The sequence below is a fragment of the Anopheles merus genome, chromosome 2L (assembly GCF_017562075.2).
Source record: "Anopheles merus strain MAF chromosome 2L, AmerM5.1, whole genome shotgun sequence".
Classification (NCBI taxonomy): Eukaryota; Metazoa; Arthropoda; class Insecta; order Diptera; family Culicidae; genus Anopheles; species Anopheles merus.
Genome location: NC_054083.1, coordinates 53,936,786 through 53,949,487, shown reverse-complemented (window position 1 = coordinate 53,949,487; position 12,702 = coordinate 53,936,786). Strand labels below are relative to the sequence as shown.

At 49.3% G+C, this 12,702-nt stretch overlaps 7 protein-coding genes across 7 annotated transcripts; 3 read left to right on the top strand and 4 right to left on the bottom strand.

Moving 5' to 3' along the window:
* The first annotated feature begins 151 nt into the window (after window positions 1-151).
* LOC121591411 (kinesin-like protein KIF23) lies at window positions 152-3,362 on the top strand. Its single transcript, XM_041911872.1, has 4 exons — window positions 152-347; window positions 414-1,139; window positions 1,209-2,637; window positions 2,726-3,362. The coding sequence occupies exons 1-4, from the start codon at window positions 337-339 to the stop codon at window positions 3,194-3,196; spliced, it is 2,637 nt and encodes an 878-aa protein (XP_041767806.1). The 5' UTR covers window positions 152-336; the 3' UTR covers window positions 3,197-3,362.
* On the bottom strand, window positions 3,256-4,450 carry LOC121591413 (THUMP domain-containing protein 1 homolog). The gene has a single exon (XM_041911875.1). It carries the CDS (start codon window positions 4,448-4,450, stop codon window positions 3,353-3,355), a length of 1,098 nt encoding a protein of 365 aa, XP_041767809.1. The 3' UTR covers window positions 3,256-3,352.
* Window positions 4,451-4,502: 52 nt separating this feature from the next.
* Window positions 4,503-6,307, top strand: LOC121591412 (spliceosome-associated protein CWC27 homolog). Its single transcript, XM_041911874.1, has 2 exons — window positions 4,503-4,597; window positions 4,668-6,307. The coding sequence occupies exons 1-2, from the start codon at window positions 4,556-4,558 to the stop codon at window positions 6,147-6,149; spliced, it is 1,524 nt and encodes a 507-aa protein (XP_041767808.1). The 5' UTR covers window positions 4,503-4,555; the 3' UTR covers window positions 6,150-6,307.
* A 29-nt stretch (window positions 6,308-6,336) lies between these two features.
* LOC121591406 (ankyrin repeat domain-containing protein 54-like) lies at window positions 6,337-7,725 on the bottom strand. The gene is made up of 2 exons (XM_041911868.1): window positions 7,538-7,725; window positions 6,337-7,483 (listed from the first exon to the last, which is right to left on the bottom strand). The coding sequence occupies exon 2, from the start codon at window positions 7,475-7,477 to the stop codon at window positions 6,512-6,514; it is 966 nt and encodes a 321-aa protein (XP_041767802.1). The 5' UTR covers window positions 7,478-7,483; window positions 7,538-7,725; the 3' UTR covers window positions 6,337-6,511.
* LOC121591410 (histidine triad nucleotide-binding protein 1-like) lies at window positions 7,674-9,609 on the bottom strand. The gene is made up of 2 exons (XM_041911871.1): window positions 9,248-9,609; window positions 7,674-9,167 (listed from the first exon to the last, which is right to left on the bottom strand). The coding sequence occupies exons 1-2, from the start codon at window positions 9,542-9,544 to the stop codon at window positions 9,027-9,029; spliced, it is 438 nt and encodes a 145-aa protein (XP_041767805.1). The 5' UTR covers window positions 9,545-9,609; the 3' UTR covers window positions 7,674-9,026.
* LOC121591405 (protein CLP1 homolog) lies at window positions 9,593-11,654 on the top strand. Its single transcript, XM_041911867.1, has 3 exons — window positions 9,593-9,681; window positions 9,745-9,879; window positions 9,952-11,654. The coding sequence occupies exons 2-3, from the start codon at window positions 9,778-9,780 to the stop codon at window positions 11,119-11,121; spliced, it is 1,272 nt and encodes a 423-aa protein (XP_041767801.1). The 5' UTR covers window positions 9,593-9,681; window positions 9,745-9,777; the 3' UTR covers window positions 11,122-11,654.
* Window positions 11,148-12,546, bottom strand: LOC121591407 (N-acetylneuraminate lyase A-like). Its single transcript, XM_041911869.1, has 4 exons — window positions 12,532-12,546; window positions 12,118-12,230; window positions 11,671-12,059; window positions 11,148-11,584 (listed from the first exon to the last, which is right to left on the bottom strand). The coding sequence occupies exons 2-4, from the start codon at window positions 12,177-12,179 to the stop codon at window positions 11,187-11,189; spliced, it is 849 nt and encodes a 282-aa protein (XP_041767803.1). The 5' UTR covers window positions 12,180-12,230; window positions 12,532-12,546; the 3' UTR covers window positions 11,148-11,186.
* Window positions 12,547-12,702: the final 156 nt, after the last annotated feature.

Genomic DNA, 12,702 nt, shown 5'->3' with positions numbered 1-12,702 from the left:
TATCAGTGATATTCGACCCAAAATCAAATCGAACCGTTCGTGCGATGTTTTCTATGTCTTTTGCTACATATGTCCAATGTGGTACAGCCTGACGATTCCGTTGTTATGTGTCTCGCTGTCAACGGTTTGACATTTTTAAACATAACGAACATTCAATGGTAATCAACGAACCCTAGCGGAGCAGCGTTTTCCTCAACCAGTGCGTGTCGTAATTTTTTATCCGATTACAACGTGTATTATAAACTTTCTCCCTCTACGCGCATCATAATAACGAAATCGTGTTAATTCTCATGAAAGCAATTTACCTCATACTGCGACGATATCAGTGTTTGGACAATGAAGACAATGTGAGTGCGCTGTGCGCTTTAGCTTGGTCGGAATGATAGTTCATGTGCAAATCATTTCTTTTTCAGGCGGCAGAAAACACCTTTGAAGGTATTGCCGAAGTCGGCTATCAAAAGTCGTGGAAATTCTGGCAACAACTTGGGAAAAGATCCTGTCCAAGTGTACTGCCGCGTTCGACCGCCACCATGCGAGTCCGATCTTACTTGTTTGCGCGTCACCGATCCTCATACGGTCGTTTTGACACCCCCGGAAATAGCCATCAACTATAAGGTCGCTAATCTGAAGGAAACGCAGTACATTTTTAAGCGAGTGTTCGACGACGCCGTGCGCCAGCATGAGGTGTACGTGAGTGTGGCGCAGCCGCTCGTGGAGGGACTGATTCGTGGCCGAAATGGGCTGCTGTTCACATACGGTGTCACTGGCAGCGGCAAAACGTACACTATGACCGGCGATTTACAGCATCGCGGCATCATGCCGCGCTGTTTGGATGCGCTGTTTCGCACCATTGCGGACTATCAGGCCAAAAAGTACACATTCAAGTCGGATCGGCTGAATGGGTTTGATATACTGACCGAGTCAGAGGTATTGCTCGAGCGGCAGGCCGAATTGAACGCCAAGTTGACCAAATCCACGAGAAAGAAGGACCTAGACCAGGAGGTGGCGTCTCAAGTTTCAGTGGAGCCGTCCGAAATCAGTGGAATCGAGGAGGACAACATTTACGCCGTATTTATAAATTATGTGGAAGTATACAACAACAGTGTGTACGATTTGTTAGAAGAAACCACCATTCAAAAGTATGAAATCACATCGAGTTCCCCGCACAAATGCAATGATTAATGTACTTTTGCTCATCTCCCTTTCAGGACGCTGCAGAGCAAAATGGTTCGCGAAGATGCGCAACACAATATGTTTGTGCACGGCGTGACGGAGGTGGAGGTTAAATCCGTTGAGGAGGCACTAGAGCTGTTCCAGATTGGCCAAAAGCGGAAGCGCATGGGACACACGATTCTTAATGCCGAATCCAGTCGATCCCATTCCGTTTTTACCATCCGACTGGTACAAGCCCCGGTTGACGTGCAAGGAGAGAACGTGGTGCAGGATCGCAACGCCATTACCGTGAGTCAGCTTTCGTTGGTAGATTTGGCCGGCAGCGAGCGCACGAACAGGACGGGCAACACTGGACAGCGGTTGCGTGAGGCTGGCAACATCAACAACAGCTTGATGACTCTGCGAACATGTTTGGAGATCTTGCGCGAAAACCAGCAAACATGCGGCGGTAAGAAGGTGCCGTACCGTGATTCGAAGATTACCCACCTGTTCAAGAACTATTTCGATGGCGAAGGCCAGGTGCGGATGATTGTGTGCGTGAATCCGCGGGCCGAAGATTACGACGAAACGGCCCAGGTGATGAAGTTCGCCGAAATGACGCAGGACGTACAAATAGCACGACCCACACCGATGAAGGTCGACATGGGCCTTACGCCCGGGCGCCGTAAGGCAAATCAGCTGTTTAAGATGGCCATTAGCGATATGGCCGAAAGGAACCACCCGCACCACGTTCATACACCGTTCGCTGGCGCCACCGAATCCAACGGTGATCGCATGGAGTTCGACCTTGGGCTGGTGTACAGTCTGGAGCCGTTCGTGGCAGACATGAAGCTAGGATCGGCCGAAAGTGACGAGCTCGTGCGGAAGCTCTCCGAAGTGTTAGAGCTGAGAATTCAAAAGCGCAAACTGCTCCGCGAAGACTTTAATGCGCGCCAGAATCGACTGCGCATGAATATGCACAAGCTGGAGAGTGATAATTTGTCGCTACGTACCGAAAACACTTCATACAAGGGAGTGCTGGCGCAGAACAAGCAGAAAATCATCGCGCTCGAGAACAAGATCGTGATTTACGAGAGTTCGATTGACGATTTGAACCGTCGCAACCGGCAACTGGAAGAGCGCGTGCGGGAACTGCAAACCCAGCTCAACCAGAAGACCCAGCTCGTGAGCCAAAAGGAGCTCGAAAAGGAACGCCAGCGCAAGAAGTTTACGTCCAAGATAGCCGTCGAATCGGAGAAGATGAGCCGCGAGCTCGAGATAAAGCTGATGGAGCAGAAAAACAAACTGCAGGACGAAATGCGGGACAAGGAGGAGCGTCTCCGGCTGGTGTCGGAAATCATTCAGGGCACGCCAATCGCAGCGCGTGGTCGCTCGAGCAGCGTCGACAAAGATTTTCACAAGCTGGAGTCAACGCCGAACGTAAAGTCGCTGGTGTCTGTGTACGCTACGCCGCGCGGATCAAGGGTAAGTCTGTCCTGTTCTTTTCCCTCCCCCTGGGACGGCCCACAGAGCTTCGGTACTTAAATGTATGCCCTCCTTGTTTCTTGAACAGCCCGGCACGGCAGTTGCAAACGGTAGACATCGACGATCGCGCTCGACCGGTGAACGATGGCTGGAACATCGTGCTGCTAATCCCGTTCCACTGGGAACCATTCTGCAGCCGTACTATTGCAACTCCAAGTCCGTCACTAAGCTCACCGACAAGGATGTGCTAGCCCAGAAGACGACCAAGTACTGTCTGATATCGCAGGATGCCGACACTGAAGGCGAGCTGGAAACGAAGCTGTACAAGGGCGACGTGATCCCTACCAGCGGTGGAGGTGCGCAGGTCGTGTTCAACGATGTGGAGTGTCTGAAACAGTATTCCCCCACCAAGACGCCGCCAAGTCGGAAGAGGTCGAGCAACTTCGTTACCCCTAGCGCTCCACCGTTGAGCGAGATCCAGAACACAAATTCCAAGTGTAGTACCGCGATCGAGGGACATTCTGCTGCAGCGGGACAACATAAGCGGTCGAAGCATTGACGATTAAGGTTGTGGGAGAAGAAGGGCGATAAAGGCCGTATACAGACGAATTATGTGTGCACAAATTCGTTTCGTTTTTATTAGAACTCACTAACGTTATGTACTTTTTTTTTCTTTTTAACATTACCATCCTTGCTTGATTAATAAACATTCTTCTTACCCAGAAGCTTCGTCGGATGGATTCGTTATTTTGGGCGAGTTTGCTTTCTTCCCAGCGGCGGCATCTGCTTTTATCTGCTCTTCTGGCTTCGGGTGCTCGTTCACGGTTTCCCCCGCTTCCTTGACATCCTTCGCCTTGGCAGGTTCCGTCGCGGAAGATGACGATGGGTCCCGTATAGCGACGAGTTCCACAACATTGTACTTCCGAAGTGGGTAATATTCGGGCAGGATGCCGATGCAGCACAACCCCTTGATAACTTCCACAATGACCGCCAGTTCAGGGTTTTTCAGGTTCGCCTTGTTTCCCGCATTCTTGGACGTGATGAGATCGGCCAGCTCGCGAATCACGTCGTCCCTCGAGAGGTCATTGTTGAGCCGACGGTTAAACACGATGGCATACGTTTTCGGCTCCTTCAGAAAGTACTGGTCGCCTAATCGCCCAACGACATCCATGATGTCCTTCAGGTTCGCACGACACACCGCCTGAATGGGCAACATTCGCAGAATGAAGCGGGATTTGTGCTTTTTGGTAGCGCTCAAATCTCGCATTAGCTTCACGACTATCTCATTCGGATCGGGCAGCACGGTGTGGATGAAGAGACAATTCATGGCCCCGCTCTCCACGCTCTGGAAGCGGAAAGATGCTGCATTACGCTTTTTACCGGCCGCTTCCGCCTCTTTCTGCAGCTTGACCGAGATGTCCTCCTCGTCGCTGCCACCGTCGGGCTGATTCTCATCTTCGCAACGCGGGGTTTCAACCGGTCCGTACAGTTGGTCTGCGTATTCATTCAGGATGCGATAGCTGTCGCGTACACAGTCACGAACGTGCCCGTTGCACGTTACCAGTATTCCTCGGTGGCCGGGTTTCATGCAGCGGTCCCTCGGTCCATCGCCTGTTCCATTGTCGTCTCGCACCTTCGCGTAATAGTTGCGCTTGCCTGCTTTTCCATGCTTGGCTTTCCGTTGTTGCGATCCTTTCTCCGTCGAGTCTAACTTTATTTTCTTCGCCTCGGACATGATGCACCAGCTCTCGTCGGTAGCTCTCAACGTGTTTCGACACTCCTTGCAAACGTCAAACGAAATGTCAAGACGCATCAACGTAAACAAGCCTTCTGCAAACAATCCACTTTGGTGCGGTGCCTCCGCTTCGCAGCAGTAAATAATTTTGAAAGTTTCAGGAAAAGCACTTGCTAACTTAAGATGAGCAACATTTACATACAAGAGCCACCGACGTCGGGCAAGGTAAACGCTGTTCATCACAGTGGCAAACCGAAAGTCCCTTAGCATTACCGATACGTCTGCATCCTTGCAGGTTCTACTAAAAACATCTGTCGGCGACATCGACATAGAGCTTTGGTCGAAGGAATGTCCGTTGGCTTGCCGGAACTTTATACAACTATGCCTGGAAGGCTACTACAACGGCACGATCTTTCACCGTGTTGTGAAAGGCTTCATCGTGCAGGGAGGGGACCCGAATGGCGACGGCACGGGAGGCGAATCGGTGTACGGCCATCCGTTCAAGGATGAGTTTCACTCCCGCCTGCGCTACGTTCGGCGCGGGCTGGTGGGTATGGCGAATTCCGGCAGAAACGATAACGCCTCACAGTTCTTCTTCACCATGGGACCAACGCCAGAACTGCAGAACCAGAACACACTGTTTGGAAAGGTTGCGGGCGACACGATATACAACATGCTGAAGCTGGAAGAAGGCGAAGTGTATGAAAATGAGCGCCCGCACTTTACCCATCGTATCATTCGGACGGAGGTACTAAACAACCCATTCGACGACATCGTACCACGGCGCACGGGCGATGCGGATCGGGCCAAATCGAAACAGGAAAACGAGAACGCAAGCAAGAAGAGGAAGGAGAAAGGGGTTAAAAACTTTGGGCTTCTATCATTCGGCGATGAAGCGGAAGAGGAAGAGCTGGAAACTCAGGTGTATGTGCAGAAAAATGCATCCGGACGGGGAAAATCATCGCACGACGTGCTGGACGATCCTCAGCTGAGCAAGCAAACGGCAAGCACCAATGCGGAAGAGGAGTCGAAAATCCGTCGACGGGTGGATTCGTCTGACGATGAGGCAGTTTCCTCACCCAAAAGTGATGAACAGGACGCGGAACAGCATCGCATTTCAACGAAGGCTTCGCGGAACAAAGACGGTGCACAAAGTGTGCGAGAAAAGCTGAAGCGTAAACCGGACGAGAAAGCAGTAGAGAGGAAACCGCCCCCTTCGGATGCAAGCGAAAGCGATTCCGATTCCGATTACGGGCTTGGAAGCGAAAGAAAGAAAGCCAAACAGCAGGAAGCGGAAAAGATCCGACAGGAGATAACGAAACTCAAGCGCGACTATCACACGGACAAGCGCTCCAAGGACAAGGATAAGGAGAGTGAGCAGAAGAAGGTGTCCAAAAAATCGTCCCGCAAGGAAGTGATGGATGAGGTGCTAAAGGTGCAGGAAGAATACACACAGAAAACTAAACAGGTGCCCCAGAAAGGCAGTTCGCGCGAAAACTTCACCATGGAGCTGTTGCAAAAGTTCAAATCCAAGCTCCATTCCGCCCATGAGCGGGATCCAGAGTCGCACGCCAGTGCTGCCGTCGACGAAGAGGAGGACATTCGGGGAGACAATTGGCTTTCGCACCGGTTGGAGTTTGAAAAGAAGGATCCAATCCTAGCGAAAGATGCCGCCACTAAGGACGACGATTGGTACGACGTGTACGATCCGCGGAATCCGTTAAACAAGCGAAAGCGGGGCGAAAAGATCGAACGCACCCAGAAACCACGCAAATAAAGGCGTATAGTCTAGCTTATTATTTATTCTACATAAAGCACCTGAATGTACAATAGGGAGAGCCGAAACAAAAGTAATCTATTATACGTACAAACACACACACACACACACACACACACACACACACACACACACACACACACACACACACACACACACACACACACACACACACACACACACACACACACACACACACACACACACACACACACACACACACACACACACACACACACACACACACATACACACATTACATAGAAACTTGGCCTATACATGTATTAGATGGATATGGAATGTAATCCGCGCGCATGAAACCGTTTGATCCATCACCGAATGAATAATTGTCCTTCCACAGTTCAGAGAGTGAACTGCTGCAGGGTGGAGAGCAACGAATTGACGTCGCTATCAATTTCACTTTTCACCTTCAGATTGCTGATCTGATCGACGATGGAATCGAGATCGATTTGCCGTTGGCGCACCTTGCCGAGCTGTTCGGAAAAATCATTCAGCATCTGTTCCAGCTTTTCCTGGTCCAGGCCCTGCCTTGGCAGATCGAGGTTTCGGACCTGCTGCTTAAATACGGCAAAAATTCGTTCGCAAACGTCGGCCGTTTTTTCACGATGCTTGTGTATGTCGCTTTGCGTAAGCTTTTGCATTTTGGAGATGAGCCGCTCCGAGAGCCGGAGCTTACCGATTGAAAAGTCCAGCGCAAGCAAACCATTCGAATCCCTCAGCAGCACGTTGGTGCCGAAATCGAGTAGCATCTGCACCACCTCGACACTTTCCGTGCTGGAGGCCAAGTGCAGCGGTGTGTTCATATTTTTATCCCGTATGTTCGGGTTGGCACCGTTCTCTAGCAAGAGGCGAACGATGTCTCGGAATCCTCTGCTGCACGCAATATGCAACGCCGACCGGTTGAAGTAGCTTTCGGACGTGTTCGGTGACATGCCTTGCTGTATCATTTCCTGCACCTTTTCCGTGTTATTGTGCGAAACGGCCTCCAGAAAGCGGGAGACGAGTAGCGCCGACGGGCGTATCGTCCTGTACGGGGATGAGCGATTCTGCAGTCGATGGCACTTCGTACGCACCTTCAGATTACAGCGTGTAGAGTGAGCCAAATCCCCTGCACTCGGGCTATCGTTGGCATCGGTGAACGGGAACGTTTTTGGACACTCATCATCATTGTTGTCAGCGGTCTGTTTAGCACAGCTAATGGATGAGTCTGATTCACTGTCCTTCTCAGCTTCCACTGCTGTGGCTGGTATGGAGCTATCATTGGGACCACTTAACGCCTCGCTGGATTGGTCGCTCATTTTGCTCATCTGGAACTACGCAAAAAACGGGTTAGAAAGTGCAAGTATTGTTTTGTTTTCATATCGAACCTGTTTACTCTGACTTTGTTTTGCTTTCTGCTGACTATTGACAGTCCGTCCACTTAGCGCCTGTCAGCCTGTGTTTCGGATGTCATCGATTTTTTTTAAATTCCTTCAACGGTGGTCGGATCAGAAAATCAGAATATTCAGGATGGAAATGGATAACCGCACGATGGTCCATTTATTTGCTTCTGTTACGTGCAGTTCGCGATACAATTACCCGGGAGGCCATCCGAGCTGGCGTCCGCCTATAACGTGCAGGTGTATATGGTACACTGTTTGACATCCATGGTCACCATTATTTATCACCAGCCGGAATCCTTTGGGGGCTTTCGATTAGGCTTGGGCAATTTGATTCTTTTCAGTGAACGCGTGCGATGTAGTTCGTTCAGTATGATGAACTGAACGCGTGCGGTAGGTCAGTCGCTCAATTGTAGCTAAGTACCATTTTTTAAATATTATGTTTAATTTTATCGAGATTTTAATGCAAGAACAAAAAGTTATTGCTTTTAAGGCTGCATTTTTAATTATAAATACCGTCAGTCCGAGATACGCGGTTCATACATAACTAGGTAACTAGGTTTTTACATTAAACCATTTATGTATCACAATTCATGCAGAAAATTTGAAAATTTCTGGTTTTTAAGAGGCTCTAAAATTTTTGGTAAAACAGTAATTTATCTTGCATTTGAGAATCCTTTGAGCCAATTATACTAATTGCACACAAGAACTTAGAAAACGTAGCTCGAGAACAAACTGTATATACTTAAGTTGATTTGTAACAAAAGCTAATATAAATGAGTAAAATCTACAAGCTTTCTTTTTTATGTTGCTGTGCGCTTAACGAGTTCTTTTTGTGCGACTGAACTAACTGAACGCGCGTGCGGCAGTGTGCGGCAAGAGTTCTTTTTGTGCGACTGAACTAACTGAACGCGCGTGCGACAGTGTGCGACAAGAGCTCTTTTTGTGCGGTAGTGTGCGACTGACCCCACTGAATACGAGTGCGGCAGTGTGCGACTGAACTAACTGAACGCGCGTGCGGCAGTGTGCGATAAGAGCTCTTTTCGTGCGGTAGTGTGCGACTGACCCCACTGAATACGCGTGCAGCAGTGAGCGACCGAACTAACAGAACGCGCGTGCGGCAGTGTGCGACAAGAGTTCTTTTTGTGCGGTAGTGTGCGACAGACCCAACTGAACACGCGTGCGGCTGTGTGCGAATGACCCATCGGCTATGAGTGTTCTTTCTCACTCAGAATGGGGTCTGTGTGCGGCAGGAGTTCTTTTTGTGCGGCTGTGTGCGATTGATCAATCTGACCACGCTAGCAATATGTGCATTCTTTCTTGCGCAAAGTGCGATCGATCTTCTTGTGTCGTTGTGTGTGACAAATTCTGCCGACCCAAAACGAATGTTTTTTTTTCGTTCAGTCTATGACACCGACAGTTATCTTGCATCTCTTTCAGAGCACATTTCAGTTAGTTCTGTATGCGTGCGGAAGACCTACCCGTTCACTTTTTCGCGTGCGGCGATCAACCGCACACTATAATGAACTGAGTGTGCGGCATAGGTCTCGCACAATTGTCCCATGCCTACTTTCGATTTTCCCAACTGCCCGGCAACATGCAACAGATGCCCCAATATCTGCAAAAAGTAGAATCAAATAAATGTTCATTATTCTCTCCCGATTCGTTGTTCTGTGCACTGAAACATTGCTGCTATACCTCCGTTTGATTGGGCGTACTGTTTTCAAGCTTGTCAATTTTATTCTTTGGAATCACAAGAAAATGAACCGGCGCTTGAGGAGCAACATCGTTGAACGCAATGCATTTCTCGTCTTCGTAAATTACATCTGCCGGTATCTGCTTCTTGATTATCTTGTCGAATATGGTGTCCGGGTTTGCGACGCCGGGTTTCGGTACGCTACCGGGCCCATCGACACCGCTCTGAAATCTTACCAAATGTTGCTGTACGGTGAAAAGTGAGCGGCCCACCAGCTGGCGGAGGGTTGTGGCAATCATGGCTTTCCTCCGGAGCGCTCTATGCCGTGTCGATATGCCGTAGAAGAAGTGCAACTAGCAACGCAGTTTCGTAATCAATGTTTTTGTTGGCTACATATGACGTTTATTGCTGTCAACCAACGGGGTAAACAAACCGGGTAACGAGATCGCGTACACGTTCATCTAGGCATGAACTAATCGTGTTGATTAAATACTCGCAGTACAATTGAAACAAACTCTCTTCTGGCTGCATCATGACGGACGACAAAGCCGTCCCCAGGACGGACTACAAGCTGGAGTCCGATTCGGAGCTGCGGTTTGAAATAGAAAACAAAAACGAAAAAGTCACTGTTGTGGTAGGTAGACGCGCAACCGACGCAGGTACTGCGTCAGCAATGAATGAGTAATACCGTTTTCGCTGTTTCTAGCTGCTCAATGGACAAGCGGAACTGTTCGGGACTGAGCTGGTGGTAAAAAAGCCGTACGAGTTCGTTACCGGTGCCAAGGTAGCGATCTTTACCTACCACGGCTGTACGATCGAGCTGCGCGGCAAGCCGGACGTAGCGTACGTTGCCAAAGAAACTCCCATGGTTATGTACCTGAATGCTAACTCTGCTCTGGAGCATCTGCGCAACAAAGCCGAACAGGAGGACGCACAAGGCCCAATCGTGATGGTAGTGGGCCCCACCGATGTCGGAAAGACCACGCTGTGCCGCATATTCTTGAACTATGCAGTGCGGCTGGGTAGACGCCCGATATTCGTCGACTTGGATGTGGGTCAGGGAGGAATCGCCATACCCGGCACCATAGGTGCGTTACTCGTCGAGCGACCAGCGCCGGTAGCGGAGGGCTTCTCGCAACAGGCCCCTCTCGTCTACCACTACGGCCATAGTACACCGTCGGCGAACAGTACGTTCTATGATGTGCTGATTTCGAAGCTGGCCGAAACGACCCTGGAACGGTTGCAGGCTAACAAAAAGGCCAAATCGTCCGGAATGATAATCAACACCTGCGGCTGGGTGAAAGGTTCCGGCTACTCGCACATCCTGCACACCGTCAAAGCATTCGAAGTGACCGCTATCTTTGTGCTCGACCAAGAGCGCCTGTACAACGAGTTGCTACGGGATGTCAAGGGCACCGTGCAGGTTGTGTTTCTGCCGAAAAGCGGTGGTGTTGTGGAGCGCACCAAATCGCAGCGCACCGAGGCAAGAGATCAGCGCATTAGAGAATATTTCTACGGCTCCAAAATGCCCCTATTCCCGCATAGCTTCGATGTAAAGTTTTCGGACATAAAAATATTTAAGGTTGGCTCACCGCCGCTGCCGGATTCGTGCCTGCCGCTGGGCATGAAGGCGGAAGACAACTATACCAAGCTGGTCGCAGTACAGCCCGGCCCCCAGCTGTTGCACCACATCCTGGCGGTCAGCTTTGCCGAGAGCACGGACGAGAACGTGATACAGACAAACGTGGCCGGTTTTATCTGTGTTACCAACGTCAACATGGACAAGCAGGTATTGACGGTGTTATCTCCTCAGCCGCGGCCACTCCCGCAAACGATACTTCTCGTTTCCGATCTTCAGTTCATGGACAGTCATTAGATGTGACGACGAAAAGCGTCAGGAAATACATTTCATTCATTTAATTACCGTACACAGATCACTTTTCACATGTTCAGTGGTGGCCGCGTGGTGCCAACCTCGATCGAAGGGAATCTTTCCCGGAACGCTTTTTTCATCGCCGACACCCAATCTCCGTGGGCTAAAATTTCAGCAATACGTGCGTTTAGCAAACGCTGCTTTTCCCTAGCGTCCGCTACCGCGCCCCGGTCCATAGCGGCGATAATCTCAAGCGCAGCTTCCGGACAGATGTTGATCGTCGTCATAATGAAACTATCGAAACCGGCAGCCACTGCCCCGCACAGTATGGTATCGGCACCGAGGAATATGGTTCGGCCTTCCTTCAAGCACGAGCTGCCCTGTTCCAGATCTCCGCTCGTGTATTTAATTCCCCGGAAATTTGCAATCTCCTTCTCTGCGCGATCCAGAAACGTTGGCATGTGCACTAAAGCAAACAAGAGTTGTTGTAACCATCAAGAGAGAGCAAAGTGTTAAAATATAACAGGTGTACAGAATTTCGTTTCGCCTTACAATTTACGTCTGTAAACATCGGAATGTGATAGTAGAAGAAGGGCGTTGTGGGACAATGCATGGCTACACCTTTCAGGTAGGTGACCAGCTGCTCGCATGATTTCGGTTTAAAATACAGCTCTGGAAGGCACAGCACCGCATCCACGTCCATGTTGGAGGCATGTTGAGCCAGCTGCACAACATCCGGATAAGCAGCACCGCCAATCTGAATCATGATGGTGATGCCGTGTTTTTTGCAGGATCGTTGCCATGCTTCTGTTACCAACATACGCTCCTCGGTGGTCATCAGCATACCTTCACCGGTGGTCCCATTGACGAGGACACCGTTTACATGATTCGCTTTCAGCAGTTCTACGTACGGTTCGATGGCGTTTATGTTTACCTTTTCACTGTAACGAGTGGGAATACTGTGTAGAATCGAATCTTGCCTTTTTAACAGAAACTCACTTGTTATTCGTGTACGGTGTAAACACCGGTGCCATTAGCCCGATAAAACTGAACGATTTCATCGTGATTCTTCGCCGAGTTGAATGCTAAATGAGAATCCGTTTTCGCTGAACCTGCAACGTACGGCCTATCGCGGTTATCTCTGGTGTTCTATAAACATGCATTTACATTGTTTACACAAACGATAATGCCACAGACTCATCATAAATAAGGATGAGAATGTTCTTTTTTATTCATTCTTATTTAGCATATTGTTTAAGGTGGATTTTATTAAATTTGTTTTGCTCTTGCTTGGTAATTACGAAAATTGAAACGCAATATTTGAAAATCGTTGTTTTTGAGAGCAAAGCATTTTCTGTGTGTTATGATTTAAACAAAAGATTTCAAGCAAAGGAAACGAAAGGTGTATTGTACCTAAAATTATAAATATTTGAGGAGAAATACAGAGATTAACTTGTTTAAAATTAAACCGAACGCTGCTTGACCGTTATTTCAACCACCTAAACAAGCTGACAGCTGTCAGTGGAAATATCTTGAAGAGAGAATTTTCTTGCTCAGTTTCCGCCTTGTGTGCTTCTCTGTCGC

Coding starts and splice junctions, on each gene's coding strand:
- LOC121591411 (XM_041911872.1), top strand. Junction 1,140..1,208: donor GAAGAAACCACCATTCAAAA/GTATGAAATCAC, acceptor TCTCCCTTTCAG/GACGCTGCAGAGCAAAATGG. Junction 2,638..2,725: donor CTACGCCGCGCGGATCAAGG/GTAAGTCTGTCC, acceptor TTTCTTGAACAG/CCCGGCACGGCAGTTGCAAA.
- LOC121591413 (XM_041911875.1), bottom strand. CDS start 4,450: ATGCGTCTTGACATTTCGTTTGACGTTTGCAAGGAGTGTCGAAACACG.
- LOC121591412 (XM_041911874.1), top strand. CDS start 4,556: ATGAGCAACATTTACATACAAGAGCCACCGACGTCGGGCAAG. Junction 4,598..4,667: donor AGCCACCGACGTCGGGCAAG/GTAAACGCTGTT, acceptor GCATCCTTGCAG/GTTCTACTAAAAACATCTGT.
- LOC121591406 (XM_041911868.1), bottom strand. CDS start 7,477: ATGAGCAAAATGAGCGACCAATCCAGCGAGGCGTTAAGTGGTCCCAAT.
- LOC121591410 (XM_041911871.1), bottom strand. CDS start 9,544: ATGATTGCCACAACCCTCCGCCAGCTGGTGGGCCGCTCACTTTTCACC. Junction 9,168..9,247: donor GTACGCCCAATCAAACGGAG/GTATAGCAGCAA, acceptor TACTTTTTGCAG/ATATTGGGGCATCTGTTGCA.
- LOC121591405 (XM_041911867.1), top strand. CDS start 9,778: ATGACGGACGACAAAGCCGTCCCCAGGACGGACTACAAGCTGGAGTCC. Junction 9,880..9,951: donor ACGAAAAAGTCACTGTTGTG/GTAGGTAGACGC, acceptor CGCTGTTTCTAG/CTGCTCAATGGACAAGCGGA.
- LOC121591407 (XM_041911869.1), bottom strand. CDS start 12,179: ATGAAATCGTTCAGTTTTATCGGGCTAATGGCACCGGTGTTTACACCG. Junction 12,060..12,117: donor ACACCGTACACGAATAACAA/GTGAGTTTCTGT, acceptor CACTCGTTACAG/TGAAAAGGTAAACATAAACG. Junction 11,585..11,670: donor GATGTTTACAGACGTAAATT/GTAAGGCGAAAC, acceptor TGTTTGCTTTAG/TGCACATGCCAACGTTTCTG.